Here is a 14,959-nt window from a genome sequence, read left to right as displayed (position 1 = left end):
CATCAGCAAAGAGCAACTTCAGATCCCAGAGACGGATTTTTCTTCAACTAATCAAAGAAATTAGGAAATGAGTTAAGAAAAAATGAATCTATTTTTCTAAAGAAGTCAAGCATGCACACATCACAATGAATTCTAAGGTCCTAGGTGACAGAAAACAAAGTGCAGAGACAATACTAATTCTCCTTTCCTTTTAGAAGTTCACAGTATGAGAGATAAATTGACTGAAATAATTAAACAAAATAGTGCTGCAATTTCCAGTAGGATGAATTAAATGAAAATTGATAATGAAAAATTTGCTGCAAAGTCTTTAAATCACTGTTTCCATTCAATAGCAAGCAGTGTATTATTATAGGATATTCATAGGGCAGTGTTGATAGTGGAGAAATTTGTCCTTCTAAATAAAGTTTATGCAAGCAGAATCTAAATTGCCACATCAGAAACTTTTGCAACTCTGTGTGTAACCCAACTCTTTTTGGCAGAATGGATCATTGCAACACAAGTGAATCTGTGTTGTTTTGCAGGGACATTGCTACTCACAGTTCTTTGTTGTAATGATTTACTGAACTGTCTTTAGATATAGGAGGTGCACTGACTTTCTTTTTGTTAGTCTTTTTCACAGCACTTTCCTCGTAGAGAGGTATGAAGGCCCATTTCTTGAGTATTCTTTCATGGTCAAGGAAGGCATAGTTAACATGCTCCACAAATATTTCATGATCACTGAATTTCACACAAAAATATGTAGTCTCAAATACCAGGAGTCATGGCTGAAAATATTTAGCCAATACATCTACATTTCTCTGGCAGATTTCTGTCTCATGTTTCAAAGAGCTATAAAATACAAATTTGGTGACTCCCCCACCCCACTCCCCCCAACTCCACCCCCAAAAAATCATGGTTAGAATTTGATTGTCCACGGTTTATTCTTGGGCAGAAAAGAAAAACTTTGTAAGACAGAATCTTCAGGCTGTCAGCAGTATATGTCCTGATTTGGCCAGACAATAGATAAAAGAAAAGCACCTCTGGTCCTGTGGGTAGAACATTTGCTTTCCCTATGCTCACAGAAATGTATACTTCCTGTGTTTTAGTAGATTTTTTCTTTTTTAGTTTTAAATCTTTTGACTTGTTTTCAGCCAGCATTTCTGGTCGTTCTCTATGGACTAAACCAGAGGATGAGCCTTTTCCATATTAACACGATTGTACATAAGACTTAGGCATTCGTATTAACTTATTTCCATCAGAGGAGTGCATATATGGGACTCTTCCACAGGACAGATAGAGTCTGGAAAGCACTTTTTCCAGAGGCACACAAATCTCTACATTGCTTTTCTTTGGCCATGCCCAGAAGATTGCCAGGCATTGACAATACTGCAATAGATTTAGTGAATGTACAGAAATATGCTATCACCCAGATCAATTCTGCAGTCCTTGTTTCACAGATGGCACTATTAATCCAGCAGACAGGAGCAGCTCTTGTTTATCACCTTGTTTATGAGCTTTCAGCTAGAAGTGAAACGTGAAAGGGTTTGCATCCTGTTATAGTTCCTGCTTTGCCATCCCTTAATGAGCTCAGGGAGTAGTTTATAATGCTGTCCTTACTTGCCTGTGACTCTGACAGGGGCGGAGGCCAGCAGTGAAAGCAGCCAGGGGTGGAGAAGGCTGAGCCACAATGTGACTTCCCCGGCATTGTACACGGCTGCTCATGGTGCTGTTAACCAGAATGCCTGGGCAGTCCCTTTGCTAGGAGAAACAGAGACCCAACTCACCATAAGTTACTATAACATTAAGAAAGCCATTTTAAATGTGTGTTATTATTATTATTTTTAATGGTTATTGCTGTAAGAGCTGACTAACACAGATGGAACACAAAGTTAGTTTTTCCAAAAATATTCTGGCAATCATTCTTGTTAGAGCAGTTGACTTCCAATCCACCACTCAGTGTGATCTGGCTTGTCAGAGTAAGCAGCCAAATCTAGAGCCCCCAGTCTTCTCACCTCTGTTTTTCCCAGTGTTGCGTGGCTGGGATATGTGACTAAACTTTTACACTTTTTTTGTATTTATTATTTCTTCACTTGTTTCAAGATCTTGATTTTATCTGACCTCTTATTTTTATTTTTTTTTCCAGGTAATTGATAAAACTTTGTGAACCAGAATGAAAAATTTTTGACAATCTAGATTTAACTGGAATATTGAAAAATGTGGATGGTTTTGAGATGAGATTTCTATTATTGCATATAAGCTAATTCAGTTTGTAAATGGAGCAAAATTAATAGGAATTGTTCAATAACAGTCCAAATGATTCTTTCCAGTTCAGTAAGCAAAAATTGGATTGAAAGAAAAAGAATTAGTATAAATAGCACCCTTCAGGTATTTCCATAGATATCCACAGCAGGACTGCAGGACAACTATCTTTGAAGCATTTTAAAAACATACATGCACAGAGATCTCCAGTAAAACTGCCACTAGAACAAATATGAGGCAGACTAAGAGAGATTTAATCTGCTTTTCCTCTCATTCTAGCTGCATACTGTTTTACAAGTGGAAAGATAATGTGATTCCAAGAATCCATTTGTTCTCTTTGAGTCCCTTGATCAGTGTTCTAAGGACAAAAGCTAGTTAACATGAAAGAACTTGTATGGTAAGCACTGCGTAATAAAAAGTGGTTTGAATTCATCAAATCTTGATAGGAGCCTCAAACTCTAACATGAGAGAACCATGTTTCCTTACAATTTAGCTTGACAAAGACTTCAGTCTTCCAAAGTTTAAGAGAATATCATGAAAAGCAACATTTTTTTTTTTTTAATTGAAGTTTTTACATGCTTGTAGAATGATTGCAGACACATAGAAATAGAAATCTGAGAATTCATGACAATGGGAATTTTCCATAGAATGTAAAAACAGTTTATGGATTACTTCCAGACTGCTTAAGACTGCATAGAGCACAATGATTTCTCACTACTTACCTTACAGTTTTCTTTATATAGTTAATTTAGTTGTATTAGAGGTGCATCCTAAGTAACTAGGTTCTTCCCTCTTGGAACAGCCAGATTTTTGTAGATCTGGGAATAAATGCATTACATGGAAACACGGATTTGCATTGGAATGTCATTAAAGCCAATGACATGCCACCTGGAACCTAGCCACAGGATCTGGGATCAGCTATTAAAGCATCAGCAAACAGTTTGTATTTTTATACTGAGGTCCAGAAAGTCTTCTCTTTTGTTTTAATTTAATTTACACCTAGTAAATTTCAAAAGTCTATGTCTTGTTTTCATGTCCTGTTCATCATGATGGCTTCACTTAATGCAAGGACATAGTTTGTGTTAAAGTCTTCCACTTTTAATTTTTTCCTCTTTTCATTTCTTACACTGAAAACATCTTGTACGGAGTTGCGTCATATGGACAACAGCGGGGTGTAACAGCCTTCTTGTTGGTAAATGTGATTGTTCTTCTTTATGGAAGCAGATAGCTGAAACAATAGGATTGCCCATCTCAGATAAAGGAGTGTCCCAGCCCCTGGAAGAAAGCTGTGCATGGTGGGCCAGGTTTCCATGGGCATTGTGTGACATGTCTCCCAATGAGACAGGAGGAGAAAGGGCAGTAAGAAATTTCAAGAGGTGACAAAGAAGGACAGGGTCTGTGAGGAAAAAAAAATATATATATACCATAAGAGAAAAAGTAGAGACAAGCTGAGCATTTGGGGAGCAACTTCTGGCTGAAAGCAGGCTTACAGCTGGGTGTAATGTCACTGTCTCCTGCTTGTGACTCCTGCAGTCCTTAGAGAAACCAGACTTTAAGGTTTTGTGTGATAGAATAGGATTACATAAACGATGTATGGGGTTACCAGGAGTTTTTTTTCTAATTGAAAGACCTTGCAGTCTGTAATTTTGGCTGGTGTCCAAAATAACATTGCTCAGCAAAAGTCTCTAAGAAATCTCATGATTTGCAATGAGGCTCACCTGGCAGTTTGGAGGAAAAGACATGTTTTTGCCCTGAAGCTGGAAGTGGGAAAGAAAGCTGGAAGACAGACCTCAGCCTGAGATAGGGATGCTACCTGCTTAGGCTACCACCCTCACTTCTTTATCATGAACCCCCTCACACTTTCTTGCAGTTGTGGTCTCCTGCTATGCCCTGCCATGATTAAGCCTTTCCCTAACTTCTGAGCATGTTACCCCTAATGCCTTACTCTCTTCAGTCACAACAGGAATAGTGCTTGCAGCTGCAGGTTAGGTAATATTAGAAAGTTGTTTTGGCAACACCAGGATTTGCAGTTCATAATGGAAAGCAACAAAGTCATTGCTTCTTGGTTATGTCTCAATGGGTTGCCTGCAGGCATCTGGTTCATAGGTGCAGAGACAAATCAATAGCATAACAGGCAGTATAGCATAGCAGATTGATAAGGGAAGGTAAGCACAAAGAGATTTGTTTTCTGTCCTTTGCTATGTCACACCAGACATAATTCCCTGACTGAGGTGTCCAGAACACTAACATCCAGAATGCGGGAGGTCCGACGTAAGATCTTAATGTTGTACTTCTGAATTTAGAAAAAGTGCCATTCAGCTCATTTCTGCCTCAGTTTCATTTCCAAGCAAGCTGAAAGTAACTTAGCATGTGCATGCTGTAAATTCTCCATAACACATGCCTGGTGGTCTCCAGAAGCCCAGCTAACATGGATGTTCCTGATTTCATAGAAATACATCTGTTTCATCTTAATGCAAAGCAGAATGCTGTTAAAAGGCAGAAGGAATCAGAGTAAGGCAGAAGCTGATGTCCTCCATTTTTCATTACTTAGTGTGAAGAAAATGCTAATTTGTTTGGCTGTGTGGTTGCAGATAAAATTAGGAAATTTTGACTTGTTTTTTTGTCCACAGCTCTATCAGGTTTGTTGGAAGTAAAGTGCTGGTGTCTTATCTAGAGGTTTTCTGTAAAAAATTTTTTCTATTTCTTGTCAATGTTTTTTTTCCTTACCATTTCTTACACCTTCACCAGGTACAAGAGAAACCCTTGGAAGGCATTTTCATGCTTCAGGTGATCAGAAAGGCCAAGAAGAGAGCAGTGAAAACAGCTGAAAATGTTTTTCTGAAGGACAAGTATTGAGGCAGATGGTATTCAATGTCAGTTATATAGACAGTGAGACTGAAATACTGTTGAATCAAATATGCAAAATTAAAGTATTTACTTTCAGCAATACTTTGTTTTGCCTCAGATTTAATGTCTAGTTTCCTGTTTCAAAATGGTGAAAGTGTAATAGAATTCAGCTAGTGGGTGAATTAAATAAATATATATATATATTTTCATCTGTTTTTCTTTTACAACGTTGAAGAATGAGCCTAACATCCCACTGGACATAAAAAGTGTTTTATATGCTTTGATTGCATTGATTGTCATATAATCCTGTAAACCAGCAATCTCAGAGCTGTTAGAAACATGAATAGTCCAAAAATAAAAGATCTTTGATATTTGGTAAGTAATAAAGCACTGCAAGAGTTACATTTTGGTGTTTTATGTATAGCTATTGGAGATGCTACTCTCAGAAAAGTGGTGTTTTGTGGCTTATTAAAATGTACATTTCTGTTGTGCTAAGTATAAAATGCAAAGCCCAAAGAAGGGAAAAAAGAGCATAATTAATTGCTGAAAAGAAGGCAGTCATAACCAGTAACCTGCCCCTAGTACAACCAGCCATTTCTATCAGAACAAAGTTCTTTACAGACAGTGTCTCTGTCCCTGGTTTACAGATGGGGAAATGGAGGAGCAGAAGCAAAACCATCTGCTGGATTTTGTCTAATAGGCTAGTACAAAACTGACACCCAGAGTACTGCAGAGCAGAACTGGAGGTGTGTTCCCAATGAATTAAAATTTCACTTTTTCAAGGACTGTTATTTGAAACATTTATATCAAAAGGAACTTCCTGTTTTGATGATGCTTTTGTTTGTCCTTGCTCCCTCTTTTTTAAAATGTGTGAGGCAGAACACTTTAAAAATGTTATTAGTGTTTCATGGAAAAGGTAGTCCCGCAGAACATACCACAGAGAGCATGCCAAGGTTTTCCTGTCTCTTCTGAAGTGCTGGCATTCTGCCTTCTGTTCTCCGTCCCCTTCTGGCAGTATGGCAAATGTTAGCTATTAGCGATGCTCAGCTGCTTTCTTAATATCATTCATCATTTTATACGCCCATCTTGCACTTGGTTACATTCTTCATGCAGTCAGTACTCTGAGAGCTAGATCTGGCATGCATTTCTGCCAGCTGATAGAGTCGGCAAAGATCCCAGTGATAAAAAGTCCCTTGAGGGGAAAAGGTAGCTGTGAAATAAAACAGAAAAGTCAACAGAACTGGTGGAAAGGGGTTGTGACCAGGCCAGCTGAGGATGAACTAATTCAGCATTTCCCCTCTGCAGGCTGTGCAGGTCGGGTTCTCCTCTGCAGCTGGAGCTACTCATTTCCTGCAGGGTCTCCAGGGGGTTAGAGGAGGAAATGCAGTGAAACTGCAGCCCTGCCATCCCTGTGGCGAATCCTCTGCCATGTGTAACCCACTTACAGCAATGAGATTTATCCAGTTGTTGCATAATTGTTGCAAATCATCATAGTAGCAATAAGCACCAAGATTTGTCAAACACTTTCCTCCCTGAGAATTATCTTCTCTATTTTTAGTGCAAACTCTAAAACATCTGTAATCTGTAGCAGGTCCTTTGTATATTTGGGTAAGCAGGAGTCCTAGGAAATGTTTTTCTGCTGTCTTCTTCCTAAGCCATTCAAGTTTGAGTTGAAAGGAATGAAGTGCTGGCATCTCCTGTTAGTAGCCCAGATTTGCATTTTGTTTCATGGGTGATTTTAATTCAGGCATTTTCTAAATTTTGAGAATTAAATCTTGAGACATTTACTAAGGCTTTCCCATGTAATATCGCTGATGAAGTATCAGCATATTAAAGACTAAATCCAGGTATTTTAAATCTAGCCATATAAATCCATACTGATGAACTTAAACTGTCACTTTTGAGCAAATGTTTTGAGTATCTAATTACTACAGTATGCACTTAATTTTAGTTGTTTTTTTTTTCAAAAATATTCTCGTCTCTCCTGAATGTTACATAGACATAGAGAACTATCGTGTTAATTTATATAATTAAAAGAAAAATAGGAAAAGGTGACTTCATTGTCAAATCTTGAAATGTGGATAAGAGGACAACTTAAAACTGCATGATTACTTCTGACACTAAGGTGATTAAAAAATCATCAAGTCTTTAAGCTTGAGCTATTCCACTGCCATCCTAAGCCAAAGATACCTGATTTTAAGTAAGTTCAGAGAAGCTAAGAGACACAGTGCAGACTCTGACTTTCTTATACATATCGAATAACTAACCTATTATTGGTCCTACTGGCTGACTGTAAGAGTTAGGTGTTTTTCCTTATAATAGTATGCATAAAAATCCAGACTTAAATCAGCTGACCTACTATTAGCAAGTGATTTTACAAATGATTCCTTCAACCATTCATTTGTCACTGCTTGAATTGGCTAAGATGCATCTCTTCTGAACATTTCTGAGGATTCACTGTCTGTATGCACATTGGGTAATTGTATGAACGGACTGGCATAAATAAGGCAACTGATCTGAATGAAGGAAACCATTCTGCTTTGCTCAAGGCTACACCTTTCACAGTAGGTGTTTTTAAACAAGCAGTTGTTAAAGTATCCAGGTATCTCAATTTGATAGTCCATCTCAATGTCTGAAAGTTCAAGCTTAATTCAACAAATTCTTCATTTTAATTAACGGAACAAGCTTACAACCTCAGTTTAGTTTTTGATATGGTTCTTGTGAATCATATTAATTTTATTCAACAATGTAGAATTCTTTTACTTTACTTTTAAGAAAGAGAAAGGTTAAAGTAAAGAAGAAGGCAGGCATAGTGAAAAGGATTTTTTATTTTTCTACAGTGTACTTACTAAAGTTTTTCCTAATCTGTTTTAAATAAGATCTAAGGTTCTGTACCCAGTGTTAGGTTACAGGCTGCATTCAGGTGATGATCTACTAAGCAGTAGTAAGTAAACTAAAATCCCTGCCGTCATTTTACCATAATTATATATTGAAATATTGATGTATAGCTACTCACAGCCTTTCTACTTAAGGAACAAGGGAGTGGGGTAAAGAGATGCATCACCTTTAGTGAGTTAGCTGTACTGTCACCATCACAGCACCTGATAAAGCTTCCATAGACTGTGGTGGTTATGGTTAAATTTTATTTCCATGGATGTCTAGAAGACTTAGTTTAAATATACTGTGACTACTAGGAGTTGCACTTTTCAGTTTCCCACCAGCCAAATAAATCCTAACCATTGTGCTGGCAAGGGTTATAACAGAACTGTGTTGGGATATTCTTAGAAAGGATGTCTAAGGAATGTTAATTAGGTAAAACCCAAAGAAGTGCATGCTAAGAGAACTAGATAAACAAATAGCTTCCTTCTTTTGTTGTTGTTGTTTGGTTGTTTTTTCTTCACAAAGCCCAGTAGGCTTAATTCTGAAATCTGTCTGAGTTTGTTGCTTTGGATTCTACTTATGCATTAGTCTATCTTATCATATATTTTCCAATAAATGCTTAACATTCTATTCCAAGTACATTACTAGCACTCTGTAGGATACTGATTTTTAAAAACAATCTGGGTCCCATTAAGTCAACTGGATTGACTTGAGTGACTCCCTTTGAAATGCATTTCATGTCTCTGCAGTTCAGCCTAACAAAAAAAATACAGACGTCTTTAAACCATAGTGTCTAACAAAGATTAGAGAGCCCTGTGCACAAAGAAAACTATCACCTGTAATTTACTTCAGGACTGGCAAACAGTGCCTCACTGATAGGTACAAAATTGCAGAGTCCAGATTCTGCTTTTGAAAACAGGCATAAGAGATGTTAGCAGACATCCTTCTCTATAAAACACGCTTGAGATATTTTAACAAAACCCTATCTGAGTTTATATTCTACAATAATTAAAGAAACCATATTGCATTCAGCACCCCAGTCTGCCAGCCACTGAACATCATGAACTGTCATTATTCCCATAAAAGCTGATTTTAAAAAAAAAAAAGTCTTTACATATTATAGTTGGAAAAGATTTAACAAGCAAAAAGGAGACGTCATCCCACACTGTAGATAGGGTGCTGAAGTCTATTTATATTTTTACCTACTGTTGCACTCTCTTCTGATGCTGATGAAACTGAAGTCATGCTTTGTCATGCTAGGAGGAGGGGGGTGGGCATTAAGGTTTGCTAATTGCCTTTGCTAATTTGCTATTGAACCAATGAAATTGAAATTGTTTAACCAGAGCATCAACTCCTAGAGCTGTAGGTAGTGAGCTCTCTGATTTTGATTTTGGAATACCTGGAGGCACAGTCTAATAGATGGTTGAAATTGCTAGCCATCTTTTATTAGCAAGAATATTCTGTGTCAAATATTTAAAACTTTTTATAGGCTCTGCTCCTGATTTGTCTGTCAAGAAGCCCTTTATTTAAAAGGAAAGCATGAGGAGATCTTTCACATACCGAGGCATCATTTCTTGCATGAATTACATTAGGACCATGTTTCTCAAGGACATGAATTCTGAAACCATTACTAAACATTAAAAAGCTCTCTAAGATCAGACAGAACTATCGAGGTCCTGATGATATGATAATTTAATTATCTCTTGTGTAACTTTTCTACAGTTGCATTTGTCTTAAAAAGATGTAGCTGTTCCTTTTCTTAGCATTCTTAAAAACTTTGGCCCTGGAAATTTTCAGGGGAAAAGAAATATCTTGTTCATGTATAACACAAGCTATTTATTTCATAAATTGGAGGTCATCGTATGACTCATGGAGAAATAATGACTCTGTTAGAAGAAAAAGAAAAAGAAAAAGGAAAAGGAAAAGGAAAAGGAAAAGAAAAACATATTTCTTATGCTTGTAACCATTAAGAAAAAGACTGTAATGAATTGCATGGACTTTGATGTTAATATAGGATCTTATTTCTGTTTACCTGTAGGAAGAACATAATTTTCCATTTCTGTGGGAATGTTACTTACTCATTTAATGTGAACCAATTTCTTTGGTGTCACCATTGTGTGATGAGATGTAGTCATCTGAACAATTCTGATACGTTGCACTCACAAATGGTCAAGTGAGCATTGTCATATCAGACATTGTTGAGCATTGTAACACATTAGAGATATTTATAGCACTTTCACGCAATTGTATTTAGCTTTTTAGAGGTCAGAAGATAAAAGCATTGGCAAGAAAGATGTCAGGTTTAATCAATAATAGACTTATGTCAGTGAGAAAAAGAGACGTGTGACAAGGACACCAAAGCCCATTTCTTCATAGCAAGTAGACATTTTCTGGATTTTTCCTGAAACAAAATTTTTTAAAGCTTTTAGCACAGGTGGAGTGAAGAAGACATGATCACGGAATTAGGTAGGAAGATGGATGAATTCTTAAGTGCTACCATGACATACAGGAGAACCAACAAATGTTTTGGTTTTCTTTAAAAAATAAGCAAGCTCTCTCATGACTAATTTTTTATAATTCTCATAAAAGCATAACAAGGGGTTGTGCTTCATATACCTTTGAAAAAGAAAGCATACTAGAATGTATTGTTTTTATTTTGCATAGCTATAATAAATTGATGGTTTTGCAGAAATTATAACATGAAATTGTGAAAGATATTTTTTCTGTTATTAATCCCTTCAGAAATACATGTAATGCACAGAAGACACTGAATTTCCATCTCTTCCTGTTCCTGAAGGAACTAATGTGCAATGGTTGTCATGCATCTTTTTTTCTAGAGTCACTCTCCAATATATCCAAAAATATATTATTTACTCTAAGTATAATATAGCCATTTTAACCTTGGATAAGTTTTTAAATGTTGGCTTAAATGAAAAATTTGAATAAAATGTCTGAATACTAGATGTTTCTACAAGGGGAAAATGGTACTTCAGAATACTTTGCCATGCAATGTGTGACATCAAATTAAATAGCACTGAATATGTAAGTGCAAAAATCACCATAAACAATATGCAAATAGCTTAATTTGCTCTCTTAACAGGGACAAAAATGCCATCAAATACATCATGTAAACAGCAAAACCATGACTGAATTTTTGAATTTTTAAATAGTGAAGTTGTTAAATAATTTAAATCACTATTTTAAGGTGTTGTTATTGTTAATCCAGGAGATAATTCAGACATTATTAATATTTAGTATCACTGAAATGTCTAACCATTGTTTATGTTCCTCTTTTTAAAACTGTGGAGACATTTCTGCCTTAAAATTCTGTTTATATTCTAATCTTGAACATTTCTTCAAGGATGTAACTTGACCGGCAACTTAATCTCAGAAATAATTTTATTACTAATAATGTGGAAAAAAAAAAAAATCTGTTTTACAGTATTATATCCCATTCTGTACTGCGAGAAAGAATTATTTCAGATGTATTTTCACTTGTTTGTTTCCTTAATGTGTACATGCAAAATGTATTCCATTATTCTTTCTCTTTATCACATAATTATCTTATACAAATTAAATTATACGGTGCAAATTCTCATTTAGTTTTTATAAGCTCATGCAGCTTCTTCCAGTTCCCTTTCAAGTAAGTGACAGTGTTCCTTTTAATATAAATATATGTTTTTTAAGGAATGCCCTCATTATAAGCCTAGTGTGCTCAAAATTTTTGAGGAATGCTGAACATTCTCAACATCTTTTGGCCTTTCAGCCTTTTGTTAGGTGGAACCCAACAAATGACTCAGATTTATCAGGAATATATTCTCATGTTTTTCATATTAAAATTAAGAAACAAATTTCCTATGTCCAAAAATTCAAGGTTCCAAATAATTTTTATAGTTTTATTATAGTTCCAGTTCTCAACATTCGATATCTCAGAAGCTTTACTTGTTTAACTATACCTACTGATCTTTAGAACTTGACTTGAGGCCAAAATCTCTTATTTGGAGACAAGAGGTACTCATCCTGGCTTATTCTTTTTGCTTTTTTGCAAATTTTATTGCAGGATAACTTTTGCCTCCCATGAAAGTGCCTCAAAGTATGCACAAGGAAAACATGTATTTGCAAGTGCGTGTGTTGATTTGTATCTGAAAGAGCATGTGTATTTATGTACATTATGCCAAAAAATTCTAAGGTGCATTCACTTTTTTTAGTGACATTATAAAGCACAGATTTTATATTTTCCTTTTCTTTCCCTTTCTTCCTGCTCCACTAAAAGTTCATTCTATGGTGCTTGTCTTAAATGGATGCATAAAACATATATTTTTTTCTAACCATTTCTCACAACAAGGCAGTCTAATTTCAGAGATGACGGGTAGTTCCTTTACCAGAACAAAGATCGCTTTTCATCTCCAAGTTAATATTCACAGCTGGGTGAATGTTTTTGACACAAAGAGTTCAGTTTGCATTCTTCTTTTCCTTATTATGGAACAGAAGGGACCTGTTCTGTTATCAGTGTTTGCATATAATTGCTTATCCTTTAAGGTTAACTCACTACCTCAAAAGGCATGTTCTGACAGTTAAAGTTCACGTGTATCAAAAACTGGGTTTCACTGCACGAGGGAGTGCAACACAGAACTATTGCAAAATAATCTGTTTTCTGTGTGGACTCCAAACAGGAGCCTTGATATGGAGGAAATGATTTATATGCCAGCTTGTTGGGAAGGGGTTACAATCAAATAGGGATGAATGTGAGGCAGCTGAAGTTTGTATTGTGTCCAATTTTAATTAGTACTTGACAACTGGAGTTCATGCTTCATGTGCCCTGGCATTGACTTTCCTTAAGGGCTTAGAATGGCTAGAGGAATGACATGACTTTGTCACAAGGTGTTATGGAAATATAAATCCATGATGAAAGTTCTGGGTTCCCAAAAAATAATGGAGTTAATTTTATTGAAGATACAAGCAAAAGTCATGACTACAATTCAGATTTTAAATTTTGTGTTTATGTTTTTTTCGGTGCAAATTGTGTTCTTCCTCAGAACTGTCTCCTGGAGACTTTTGTGCTCTGCTGCTATTGTCCTAGGGTTAGAACATAGGAATCACAAATCATCTCCATGATACATCAATTGCATGAAAGCATTCGCTGCCTTTAAAATCCATCCATGTTCTCCTTTGACTTTAAGACAGAGCAGCGTGTGCCATCTTGTCTGTCCTTAACTGTTGCTGCCAGTCTGGGATACATGGCCATCTGCTGGGAGTTAGAGAGTGAGACAACTTACTTTTCATTTCCTTGCATGAGTCTCTTCCTGCAAAATATCAAGGTAATGTTATTCCTTTTTAGGGTTGTACTGAACAGTTGGTCAGCTCTGAGTTTCTTATTGAATTTAGTTTTTCAGTCCTCACTCTCAAAACCTGGTTGGTGTACTGGGAGTTTGCGTTTCAGTGTATTTTATATAAACACAACGATCAGTAGCCCAGCTGCTGTGTGCCAGGCCCTGAAACTATGACAGATCCTGTCCAAGTAACTGACAAGAATGAAAGACTCCTACAAGACTGCAGCATGAACTTACCATGATTTACTTGACTGCTAGGATGCTTTAACTCAAGCGGTTCAAAAACCTATCACAACAGGGTTGGGAGAATCAGACATCTGTGGTGTTTTACTGCCTTTCCACTCTATGCATGCTGCATCTGACACTTCTTTTTGTTCTTTTTCCCATTCATGCAGTCACCTACTGCTGGCGACAAGGATGACCAAACACTGACGGTAGGCAGCAATTAGTATGTGTCTGAGTATTTATTTCTCAAGAGGGTAATGAGAAAAGACTTGCTTTGGTTTGGTACACATCAGCATTCTTCTAAATTACTGGGTTTTCTTTCTCCCCTCCTATGGTGCTATAGAATTTAAATCTTAATTTCCAATGACAAAACAGTGAATTAATTCCATTGTTCAGCTTCTATCATTTTTCATTTGGTGTTTGTACAACACCAAAAATTAATGCATGCACCTTGTTTTTGTTACAAAAAATTCCATACCTTTTTTTCCTTTTTTTTTTGTTTTGTTTTGTTTTGTTTTTGTTTTTGTTTTCCCTATAACTGGTTTTCAGCAGTCAGTCAGCAATCTGCTGGCTCTGGTTATCCTCCTTATCCAAATGAGCAGACTGCCATCCTCAAAGCAGTCTTACTCAATGGGGTCTATTAAATACATATGTTATTGTACTAGACAATGGCATGGGGAAAAGAACCTCAGAATACATTTAAGAATTCTTTAAAAACATGTCAAAGATAATTGTATATTAGCTTCATTGTTGTAAGTGTCTGTACTGCCTTACCACTCTCACAATCTGTTTTTGTAAATGGTATTTAATGGATTGAACCAAAATGAATATATTTCACTCTGACTGAACTCTAGGATTTTACTGTTAAAAGGGGGTACTCTCTGCCCCTTTTCTCCATCATTTGGATAGTCTGCTTATTTGCAATGTAATAGAGGCATTTAAAATTAGGACAATTTTGTGATTCAACCACAAGGTTCTTCAAAGAAACAGATTATGAATTCTTCCTTATGTCAGTATGAGGTTTTAATTTTCTTAACATTTTAAGAGTTTTCACAGAGAAGGGTTATTTTCCCCTGCTCTTTTCTTTTGCCCTATGAGACTAATGGCTAATTTGATGATCCATCCCCTCCAGAGAAATTGGCTATACATATAACAATGTTTAATACAGTGTATAGTTTAATATAATCTCCTATAGGTGATGTCTGAAAATATTTCACTGTGTGTTGAGATGTGAGATTAATTTATAGTGTTTCAGACCTATTTCTACACAAAGAACAAAAAAAATCTAATTTCTGTCCCTTATTTTCAACATAGACCAAGCCACGTCTCCAACGGGGAGGAAGCTCTGCATCTCTCCACAACAGTCTAATGAGGAACAGTATCTTCCAGCTCATGATTCACACACTTGACCCACTCGCTGAAGGTATGCCTATTATTTA

The 14,959-nt window shown here is 36.3% G+C and overlaps 1 protein-coding gene across 1 annotated transcript in view; it reads left to right on the top strand.

The window, feature by feature from the left end:
• SLC24A2 (solute carrier family 24 member 2) overlaps positions 1 to 14,959 on the top strand; it is a 116,241-nt gene that overhangs the window by 47,847 nt on the left and 53,435 nt on the right. The window contains exons 3-4 of the mRNA XM_035558604.2: positions 13,691 to 13,729; positions 14,835 to 14,943. Coding sequence (XP_035414497.1) covers positions 13,691 to 13,729; positions 14,835 to 14,943 — 148 coding nt within the window. The remainder of the gene's footprint in view (positions 1 to 13,690; positions 13,730 to 14,834; positions 14,944 to 14,959) is intronic.

This window comes from Cygnus atratus, chromosome Z (genome assembly GCF_013377495.2).
Source record: "Cygnus atratus isolate AKBS03 ecotype Queensland, Australia chromosome Z, CAtr_DNAZoo_HiC_assembly, whole genome shotgun sequence".
Lineage (NCBI taxonomy): Eukaryota > Metazoa > Chordata > Aves > Anseriformes > Anatidae > Cygnus > Cygnus atratus.
The sequence above is the reverse complement of the archived record's forward strand: the minus strand, read 5'-3'. Positions and strand labels throughout refer to the sequence as shown.